At 42.6% G+C, this 11846-nt stretch overlaps 1 protein-coding gene across 1 annotated transcript in view; it reads right to left on the reverse strand.

Annotated features, from left to right (window-relative positions):
* The window catches only part of rasef (RAS and EF-hand domain containing), a 63008-nt gene extending 53639 nt beyond the window's left edge, over positions 1 to 9369 (reverse strand). The window contains exons 1-2 of the mRNA XM_033017624.1: positions 8733 to 9369; positions 2102 to 2248 (exon numbers count right to left, since the gene is read on the reverse strand). Of these exons, the coding sequence (XP_032873515.1) occupies positions 2102 to 2248; positions 8733 to 9028 (443 nt within the window). The 5' untranslated portion in view covers positions 9029 to 9369. The remainder of the gene's footprint in view (positions 1 to 2101; positions 2249 to 8732) is intronic.
* Between the last annotated feature and the right edge of the window lie 2477 nt (positions 9370 to 11846).

The raw sequence follows: 11846 nt of genomic DNA on the forward strand, positions 1-11846 counted from the left end.
AGAATTGATTTTAAAATCCTGCTGCTCACCTATAAATCACTACATGGTTTAGGGCCAAAGTATATCACTGACATGCTTCCACTATATAAGCCTTCTAGACCGCTAAGATCTTCTGAAACCAATCTGCTAGTGATTCCCAGAGTAAATACAAAACATGGGAAAGCAGGATTTAGTTACTATGCAACAAATAGCTGGAATAAACTTCCTGAAGATTTAAGACTTGCCTCAACTTTGACCACTTTTAAAACAAGACTGAAAACTTTTATGTTTACTTTAGCTTTCAGCTCAATCTTAACTACATTGCACTTTTAACTTTTGCAATTTTTATAATGCATTTTTAATTTTGTTTTTCTTTTCTTTTAGTTCTTCTATTTTATTTCATTTTATTATTTCATTTATTGTATGACATGTTTTTATGTGAAGCACTTTGAGTCTGCCTCGTGTATGAAATGTGCTATATAAATAAAGTTGCCTTGCCTTGCCTTGCCTAAATATTGGAAGATCCAGAACAGACAGCTAATTGGATTTTTTTAAAGTGTCTCCGATATCCTTGACAGAAAATGGTGTCCAGAACATTTAAATCAGCCTGTTTATAAATCCAGGCTTTATTCAACAGACAAAAATAGTGAGCAAATTTCTGTGGATAATGGGGCTGCGTAAAACGTACATAACACATGCCACTTCAGTTTCAGCTGAAGACCATGTGATTAACAACTGCATCATTATGTGTCTCGCACAGTGGAAATGTGGTAAGCATTTGCAAAGTTGCCACAAGCCATGGTTATTCAAAGATATAAAATTAAATTTCAATAAAGGTATTGTATGTGACCAACTGAGTTTGTGGAAATATTACCCAGGGGTAACAAGACTTAAAAAAGATTTTCAACGCTTGGACACTGTGGTGCAACCCAACTATTTAAAAGAATGAATGGTTCTCTCTCAAAAGTTGGATAAATAAAGACAGTCTAAGGGAACTTTGAGATTTTTTTAATAAGTTGCAGATAACAACAGACAGCTATTCTTCAAAAGATCAGATGAAGAATCAATCACACAAATGCTCCTTTTAAGCTCTGTTTGCCTGTAGGAGGGAGGGAGGGAGGGTCAGTTTAATTTTCACCCAGTTAGAAAATGGTGAGTACAAAGACTGCTAGGTTCAGTACCAACAGACCATTACCTTGTCAGAGGTACTATCTTTCAGGTGACGTTAAACTGAAAGATTAGTTTGCTAATCCAGTAATGTCTATACAGGCACTTGATCAGAATCATCTGGAAACCAACTCAAAGAGAGATCAAGGGATAATCAAAAGCATGATGACATGGCATTTATAAAGAATAAACAGAGGTATGGGAGTTTGGAGGAAATTCCTGTGCAAGGCAAATTAGATGACTTTACAGAAAGGTGGAGAATGAGAAACGTGGGAGTTGACTGCAGAGAATATAAATTCTGCACAGAGATGGGGGTGGTAGTGATGGGTTTATAATCATTGTAAAGGGGTGCGGGGAAAGAAGAGTGATCCCTTCAGCTCTAGGTCATTTCCACCCAAGGCACTGACTGCAGACTGGGATGGAACCAATTCCAAACAAGCAGAGACTGCATCAGTCCAAGGTCGTAGTTTTGATCTTCCAATGAGTATTTTCCGAAAAATTTGGCCCAATCAAGACATATCTAACAAAACATCATGGGCACATTTAGAGGAGGGATTGAGAGAATAACAGGAGTAATAGAGCTGCTGTCATCAACACATGTTCCTGACCAACCCAATATCTAATGCTGTGAATGAGATGGGTGCCATAGATGGTGTGTTTAGGTGCCTAGTTTGTGGTACATTCACTAAGAGGTAACTACTAACCCCTTCAGGAATAAATCAAGGCAGATTTTCACTTAGATGGTCAGACATGCATAAAAATTATCCTTGATTTCATACCCAGATACCCAAAGTGAAAAATCAAGCACGCTCCTTCAGGACAATGAGATTTTTAATGTCCGACTTGTTTCCATAAACTCCACCAGGGTAATTAGTTATACCCATTATCCAAAACATCATGACATCAGTTATCAGTGTCCTTCATAAAAAAACTTCATAACTTCAAAACTATTTACCTTTTCATAGTACATGCTAGTTTATCCAGTTCTGTGTTCTGCAACATGATATCTCGAACAAAGTTCTTGATCACACATTCATATTGCCGAATCAGCCTGGGCTCTGCTGATTTTAGGTTCTGGTAAAGGGCAGCAACTTGCTGGGGTCTGCACAGAAAAAAACAGAAAAAAAATGATAAAGCATCAATACTAATTCATCTAGTCTTTCCTTGTAAGCTATGCTTCTTAGAGGTAGAGTATACTTTGGTAGAGTATTCTTACAGTATACTTTGCCAAACACTATAGTTACCATTAAGGGGCCCAGGAATTATTTTCATCAGTATTTCCAATGCATTGCTTCATAGTTTCACTCCATTAGACCATAAAGACATAGCTGCAGAATTAGGCCATTCTGCCCATAAACTCTACTCCACCATTCAATCATGGCTGATCTATTTTTCCCTCTCAATCCCATTCTCCTACCTGCTCCCTGTAACCCATTAGACCACAAGACATAGGGGCAGAATTATTCCTTAGTAATTCTCTAATCAAAGCATACAAGCTGATTCTGCATCATGATTTTCCGAGCTAATATCCAATTTCCACCCTTTCCTATACAATCAGGGTCACTTAACTCTATTGTAATTTTTCCTAATTCTCCTACAGCTAGTGTCCTAGGATAGGTGTTTCCCAACCTTGATAATCTGCAATTGTGCAGCTATAAATCAAATGCCTTTAGTCAAACAGCATGGAAACAGGCCCTGCGGCCCAACTCGTCCACGTCGACCAACATGCCCCATCTACACCAGTCCCATCTGCCTGTGTTTACTTCCACCTTTACTAATAATTCATACTAAGCAGCAGATAACACGCCACAGACTCTCATTATACAAACAAAACTTGCCCATTTAATTTGATGTACAAAAAAAAAATCATACTGCTTCCTCAATATCGCAATCAAGCAGCTCTAATTGCTATGTTCATTGCCTTATACTCTATACCCATGTGTTGAACTGAGTTCATATTTAGTTTAATTAGATCAAAAGTCAAGAGGCAAATACAACTCAGTTAACACTGTGAGACACACGCTATCACTTTTAATTATTACTTCAATACAATTAACATTCATCTAATTTTCCCCAATGTTTAGTCATCGTTCTCCCCCTGCATGCTCCATCAACAGCAAGAAAACATTTTCAAAGCAATGTCCTCTGGGAGTTACCAAGACAAGGGGGGGAATTATTTGTTGCATTTGTCAGAAATCCAGGAACAACACAGCATCAAATCAGCTACCAATTCCTTCACAATATCAGTAAACCATCTTATTTAAAACTTATTTAGATATCATTAAGGGAAATAACAGATTATTTTAGAAAATGTCTGTAAAACGTATATGACCTTTCCAATAGAAAGAAAAACTAGCATACTCAAGGAAATGTATTCATAATGCTTGGGACAATGACAGATTGTTGCATTAATGACAATTTTTAAACAGTTAAACCCCTGTCCCACGGTGCGAGTCCACCCACGAGTTATCCCGAGTTTAAAACAAATCAAACTCGTGGTAATCATGTGGAATGAACGTAGCGGTAACGTCAGAGCGCGTGGACGTAACTTAGCGACTCGTAACGCCAACGGCAGGTACTCGGGAAACGTGTTAACTCGTGTCAATTTTTCAACATGTTGAAAGATTTCCACGAGTCAAATATACTCTTGAAGGAAAATTTACCAAGGGGGGGAATTATTTGTTGCATTTGTCAGAAATCCAGGAACAACACAGCATCAAATCAGCTACCAATTCCTTCACAATATCAGTAAACCATCTTATTTAAAACTTATTTAGATATCATTAAGGGAAATAACAGATTATTTTAGAAAATGTCTGTAAAACGTATATGACCTTTCCAATAGAAAGAAAAACTAGCATACTCAAGGAAATGTATTCATAATGCTTGGGACAATGACAGATTGTTGCTTTAATGACAATTTTTAAACAGTTAAACCCCTGTCCCACGGTGCGAGTCCACCCACGAGTTATCCCGAGTTTAAAACAAATCAAACTCGTGGTAATCATGTGGAATGAACGTAGCGGTAACGTCGGAGCGCGTGGACGTAACTTAGCGACTCGTAACGCCAACGGCAGGTACTCGGGAAACGTGTTAACTCGTGTCAATTTTTCAACATGTTGAAAGATTTCCACGAGTCAAATATACTCTTGAAGGAAAATTTAGATACTTTTAAACTCGTTGTAATACCGTAGTAGCCCGTGAGCTTACCGTGGTGACTCGTGGGTACTCTTAACTCAGCAGCTGGACAGAGAAAAAAAAGGCAAGTAAAAAAAGGTTTGCCAAGTCTGCCTGTCAGGAATGATCCCCTGATGCTGGAGACACCTGTGGGAATCTCACCTTGGCCTTTGGAATAGAGCGACCAACAAGCAATATTTCCAGATTTCCAAGGGCAGGTCACTTCCCTTGTTTATGTGCCTTTCACATTACTGCTTCAGAGGTTTGATGCGTTATGTGGGGCGGGGAGGGAGTGAATGCATTCTTGTTTGAATAAGTGTAGGAAGAAACTGCAGATGGTGGTTTACACCGAAGACAGGCACAAAAAGCTGGAGTAGCTCTGCGGGTCATGCAGCATCGCTGAAAAAAAGAATCTCGATCCGAAGCGTCGCCTATTCCTTTTCTCCGGAGATGCCGTCCGACCCGCTGAGTTACTCCTGATTTTTGTGTCCATCTCTTGTTTGAATAAGATTATTTGAAAATGAAATGATCCACACCAACTCTTAAAAATAAATCGCCTTTACGTGAAAAATAAACCAATTGCAAAACTTTGTCAACACGAAGGGGAATATCCTTCGGGGTCGTTCGCTACCATCCGCAGTCACGGATAAAACAGTGCAGGATATGATAACGTGGCCAATTATACAGGTGCGAGGCGAGATCCCTGAAATACAGTCTGCCGAGCGATGAATAAACAGGGGTGAAAAATGTACTAACCGTCAGCCTATATATTGAACAATCCCAAAACTCGGGTTCAGTGAGTTTAAAAAAGTTCATTAGACAAGAAACTTTTACAAATAGCGAAGCTTCGCGTATGGCAGCGCACACACCTGGTGAAAATGTCCCAAAGGGCGGAAGCAGGCCCTTCGGCCCACTGAGCCAGCCGTCAAACACTAATTTACCTCAATCTCATTTCTGCCCGCATTCACATCAATTTTCCACCTGAGCCCCATTCGACCACTCACCAACACATCGGGGGAAGGTGACAGTCCTTCAGGTATTTTTGCCATTCATTTCTCATCGAGTCATGGGTTCATACAACACAGCAGGTGTTGCGGGGAGCATTCATACAACAAAGCAGCATGCAGGGAGCGAAAGGGAGCACTTGGGGGAAACTCCATAAAATAGTACCGGAGGTTAGAATCAAAGCTGGGTCCCTGGAGCAGTAACACACTCCTCATTGGCAGACCACAATCAGTAAGGATTGTCAACAACACTTCATTCTCAATAACCATTAGCATTGGAGCTATACTCATGACTGTGCAGCCAGACACAGCGCCAACACCACCTTTGTCGATGATACCATTGTTGTTGAATGAATAATGGGTGATGATGAGTCAGAGTATTGGAGGGTGATTGATAATCTGATTGAATAATGCCAGAACAACAATCTAGTTCTTAATGTTTGCAAGAATAAAGACCTAATTGTGGACTTCAGGAAAAGAAAGTTAGGAATTCACAGATGCCTTCGTCAAAGATCTGTTCTGGGTCCAGCACATCAATATAATAACAAAGAACGTTCATCAATCTAGAGTCATAGAGTGATACAGTGTGGAAACAGGCCCTTTGTCCCAACTTGCCCACACCGGCCAACATGTCCCAGCTACACTAGTCCCATCTGCCTGCGTTTGGTCCATATCCCTTATGTCCATATCGACCTGATCTATTCTTCATGATTTTATACACCTCTATAATATCACCCTCACCCTCCAAGGAATAGAGACCCAGCCTACTCAACCTCTCCCTATAGTTCAGACCCTCTAGTCCTGGCAACATCCTCGTAAATCTTCTCTGAACCCTTTCAAGCTTGACAATATCTTTCCTATAACAAATTTAAGAGTGTGTAATATTGCACATGCAATTGAAGCTTGCTCAATGCAGGCAGCAGATGTGGGGGTTTGTTGAGTCTGGAGTAAGCTTTGGTCTTGCCCTGCCCTAACAAATTTTCTCCTCTACTTCAGGAAAAAAATTGAGGAGATTTTGTACATTGACAAATAGGGTATCAAACTTCTACAGGTGAACGGTAGAAAGCAACCTGGTTGGTTGCATCATGGCCTGTTTTGGCAATCTGAATGCTCAAAAGTGGTCACCCAAAAGGTGCCTACAGATAGTGGTAGACATTGCCTGGTACTGACCTCCCCACCATTGAAGGGATCTATAGGACATGCTGCCTCAAAAGGGCAGTGTATATCTAAGACCCACATCATCCTGGCCATGCTATCATTTAGCTATTTCCATTGGGAAGGTGGTACAGGAGCCTGAAAACATGTTCAAAGAGCTGCTTCTTCCCAACATCCATATTCTTGAACACTGGAAGACATTAATCTCTCAACAACTACAATCTACTATGGTCAGTCTTTTGTTGTACTATGGACCAGTTTTTGCACTATTTTGGTGACCTAGTATTTATGTTATTAATTTATTGTATTATTATATGTACCGGTGACTTGTCGCGTTATCGGGCCTGTTTAGCTGCAGCGAGCAATAATACTTTGTTGTCCCATTGCAAGTAACAATCAATGGAAAATTGGTTGGCAGACAAGAAACAAAGAGTAGGGATTAACGGATCCCTTTCAGAATGGCAGGCAGTGACGAGTGGGGTACCGCAAGGCTCGGTGCTGGGACCGCAGCTATTTACAATATGCATTAATGATCTAGATGAAGGGATTAAAAGTAACATTAGCAAATTTGCAGATGACACAAAGCTGGGTGGCAGTGTGAACTGTGAGGAGGATGCTATGAGAATGCAGGGTGACTTGGACAGGTTGGGTGAGTGGGCAGGTGCATGGCAGATGTAGTTTAATGTGGATAAATGTGAGGTTATCCACTTCGGTTGCAAAAACAGGAAGGCAGATTATTATCTAAATGGTGTCAAGTTGGGCAAAGGGGAAGTACAACGGGATCTGGGGGTCCTTGTTCATCAGTCACTGAAAGTAAACATGCAGGTACAGCAGGCAGTGAAGAAAGCGTTTTGCATGTTGGCCTTCATAACAAGAGGAGTTGAGTATGGGAGCATACTCCCTCTGCAGTTGTACAGGGCCCTAGTGAGACCACATCTGGAGTATTGTGTGCAGTTTTGGTCTCCAAATTTGAGGAAGGACATTCTTGCATTTGAGGGAGTGTAGCATAGGTTCACCAGGTTAATTCCTGGGATGGCACGACTTTCACATGTTGATAGAATGGTGCGGCTGGGCTTGTATACTCTGGAATTTAGAAGGATGAGGGGGTATCTTATTGAAACATATAAGATTGTTAAGGGTTTGGACACGCTAGAGGCAGGAAATGTTCCCGATGTTGGAGGAATCCAGAACAAGGGGCCACAGTTTAAGAATAAGGGGCAAGCCATTTAGAACCGAGATGAGGAAATACTTTTTCACACAGAGTTGTGAGTCTGTGGAATTCTCTGCCTCAGAAGGTAGTGGAGGCCGGTTCGCTGGATGCTGACCTGTGAATTTCATTGGCTCATTGGGAAAAACATGGTAAGCAGTAGTTTTCATAATCGACCGGTAACGTTAAATGTCCGCCGAGCTTCACAGCCGTGTATCTCTGGCTACTTAAAAGTTGGCTTCACTCCTCCTCCCCCCTCCCCTGCCACTCTCCCTCCCACCCCCCACCCTCTCCCTCCAACCCCCTCCCTCCCTCTCCCCCACCCCCTCCCCCTCTCTCCCCCACCCCCTCCCCCCCAATTCACACGGGCTAGTGAAGGAAGCAATGTGTTTGTGTGCGCGTTCAATTCTGACATTCGCCGCTCTAGTTCCCGGTTTTTCAGGCGACTGCCGGCAACTTGACAGTCGCCGGCAGTCCGCTGAAAAATCGTCTTTTTTTACCCTCCGAATACGCCGAGCATCTCATCCGTCGCGTGTCCCAATTTATAAAACTAGATTAAGTAATGTTAATAAAAGCACGATAAGGTGCACTGCATCATCTCAGGTTCTCAAATCGACTGGCATTTGAAAGTCGATTTTAATTTATTAATTCCAATTTTACACACGAACTAAATCACTTTTCCGGGCGCAGACCTGTTATTTAAAGGTAGGATGGCGTCCACCTGTAACCCAGCAGAAATCCGCAGTGGTGGCGGGGCTGCCCGGGTTTGTCCGACTCCGACCCACGCGTTTCGTGTCTCCTAGCGGTTTCCCGGGCGCTGAGCCGGCTCGGGTCGCGGAACCGGCGCCGGACCCATGTACTCGGCCAGAAGCAGGAGACAGGACAGGACCAAAACTTATTCCAGACTCCTCCACCCCCACACCTGCTGCCCGCGTAGAGCAAGCTAGCCGCTCCAACTGCATGTGAAATACAATACTCTCTTAAAATACCCCAATGTAGAACAACTTGTCTGCCACACAAGTAAATATGTTGCAGGGTTTCACCTTGGGATAAACCTGGCTTCTTCGCCCAGCCTCTGCTGGAATTCGTCCCAGTCGGGCTCGACGCTCAAAGCGTCCAAGTTTATCATCTCGGAAACTTCGTGAAAGCCTTCGGCGAACTCGCGGAAGTTGATGCAGCCGTCTCTGTTGGAGTCGAGCTTGTCGAAGATAGCGTCGATCTCGGACTCTCCTACTTGTAGCTCCAAACAGACCGTGAAAAATTCCTCATACTCGATACGCCCGGAATTATTCACGTCGCAAGCGTGGAAGAGGGCGCGCAGCCTCGGCTCCTCTTCCATCCGGAAATGGAGACTCGAAAATACACAAACTAAACATGCAAAAAAGACAATATCCAACCAGGCGAGCTCGGGTTAAACTTCCTCCCTCAACGACCGAGAAACGGTGACTCCTGCCCACACGGCTTCTCTTGTTCATGCACCCCTTCTGTGTCCAGAGTGCGTTTTCGCGACCAGCTGTCCAATGTGAGGTGACCGGTGGTTCCGAGTCCGACCCGCAATCGCCTCAGGACTCGTTCATCCGCCAGGTAATGCAGAAGGGAGCGCCTCCCGGCCACAGCCCCCACCCCCACCCCACGCACGTAGCGGCGTTGTTCAAAGTTTCTCTTTAAAGAACTTGATGTACTTTTTTCCACCTGGTCACGTCACGCCAGCTTCGCTTCCACCCGCCCTCCTCTCTGTGTCGCCGCCCCGCTCGGACCACGTTGGCCGCCCATAGCTAGCCTGGGCTCGCTCACCTGCTGCCCAGGGTTGGGGGTAAACTCCGTTCAGAAACCGATAGGGTTGACGGGTTCAAGAGAACCGTGATGGCAACAATTCCGCCGGTGTCGCGAGCCGCAACACAAACGTGTGAACTAATAGAATTTCTTTTTTTTTTGATTTGCGCTCTGAGACATATGCTCTTCTCAACGTTTCAAAAGGAAGGCTGAAATTCTTTCCCAACTACATCTTGCCACGCTTTGACTGGATATTTTGGATACCACCGTCCACTCGTCAACCGGCCACACTATATGAAGCTCGCTTTGGCATATTAATTAACCCAGTTTTCAGAGCTCTCGTAATCTTTGATTTTTCTTCTGTGTTCCTCACGACTCAATATTTTCTCCTCTGCTCCTCCACGGTTCTCCCTCGCAGGCTTTTCGTTTTCCCTTTCTCCTACAGATCTTATTTGAAGATACATTAGAATTATATTCGTCTCATTTTTGATTCTATCTAGAAACATCGAAAATAGGTGCAGGAGTAGGCCATTCGGCCCTTCGAACCTGCACCGCCATTCAATAAGATCATGGCTGATCATCCAACTCAGTACCTGTACCTGCCTTCTCTCCATACCCCCTGATCCCTTTAGCCACAAGGGCCACATCTAACTCCCTCTTAAATATAGCCAATGAACTGGCCTCAACTACCTTCTGTGGCAGAGAATTCCAGAGATTCACCACTCTGTGTGAAAAATGTTTTTCTCATCTCGGTCCTAAAAGATTTCCCTCTTATCCTTAAACTGTGACCCCTTGTTCTGGACTTCCCCAACATCGGGAACAATCTTCCTGCATCTAGCCTGTCCAACCCCTTAAGAATTTTGTAAGTTTCTATAAAATCCCCCCTCAATCTTCTAAATTCTAGCGAGTACAAGCTGAGTCTATTCAGTATTTCTTCATATGAAAGTCCTGACATCCCAGGAATCAGCCTGGTGAACCTACCTACACATTTTTCCAGCACATTAGTGCATCCGTAATATTCTGCTGTTAAATAAAATCCAGACCAACTCATGTAAGCATCCATTTCTTATTCAGTTTATTTGAAAACGGTCCGGTCATGCTCAAAATTTCTTTCAGTTGTTAAATTTGAAAATGTAAACATAGACTCAGGTCTGTCAAATTCCCTTTGACATCAGTCAGTTTAGTTTATTGTCACAGGTACAGTGAAAAGCTTTTGTTGCGTGCTATTCAGTCAGCAGAAAGACAATACATATCTACAATCGAGCCATTTACAGTGTATAGATACACGATAAGGGAATAACATTTAGTGCAAGATAAAGCCAGAAAAGGCAGATCAAGGATAGTCCGAGGGTCACCAAAGAGTAGTTCAGTACTGCTCTCTGGTTGTGGTAGGATGATTCATTTGCCTGATAACAGCTGGGTAGAAACTGTCCCTGTATCTGGAGGTGTGTGTTTTCACACTTCTATGCCTTTTGCCTGATGGGAGAGGGGTGAAGAGGGAGTGGCCAGGGTGCGACTCATCCTTGATTTTGCTGCTGGCCTTGCCGAGGCAGCATGAGGTATGAATGAAGTCAATAGAGGGGAGGTTGGTTTGTGTGATGGTCTGGGCTGCGTCCACAATTCGCTACAATTTCTTGTGGTCTTGGATGGAGTTGTTTACAAACCACGCTGTGATACATGCTGATAAAATGGTTTCTATGGTATATCTGTAGAAGTTGGTGAGAGTTGTAGTGGACATGCCGAACATCCTAAGCCTTCTAAGAAAGTAGAGGTCGGAAGTGGTGCTTTCTGTGAGATAATAATAATAGCATGTGGGATTATAATTATTTTCCAATAGTGCTAAATAGATAGTAAATGGATGGAAGATAAGATTGTGCAGAATAAAAAGCAAACTTATGCCCCATTTTGCACCAATATTAATTTCACTTTTGTCAGCTATAGATTTTGAAAGTGTGTCCTGCGTATCCAAGTTCAAGCCTTTAATGAATAGTTTAGCAAAAAAATGAACCTACATTGTCGCTTCAATTTTGCTGTTCATTTTTCTCCACGATCTTCAATTTTGTTGATGTCTTACATTCAATAGTTTACCAAATTCTTTTTTTTTTAAATATTTTTTCCCTAATAAATTTTATTGAGCCATCAAAAAATGGGCACAGATTATGTTGCCATAACCAAGCTCATTTTTTCCAAAAATGTTTTTTAAGAATCCATATGTAAAACATCACGTTGTCCTCATTGGCATTCAGTGTTACCTCATTAAAAAAACTCATGTCAGTTAGAAGTTGGGTTTAGTTCGTACTTGCTAGTTTCCGTCTGAAAACTATGATCTACATCTTCCCATTTAACCCCTCATTTCTTTCAGTAATCTTGGATGTATCTCCTCC

This window comes from Amblyraja radiata, chromosome 3 (assembly GCF_010909765.2).
Source record: "Amblyraja radiata isolate CabotCenter1 chromosome 3, sAmbRad1.1.pri, whole genome shotgun sequence".
Classification (NCBI taxonomy): Eukaryota; Metazoa; Chordata; class Chondrichthyes; order Rajiformes; family Rajidae; genus Amblyraja; species Amblyraja radiata.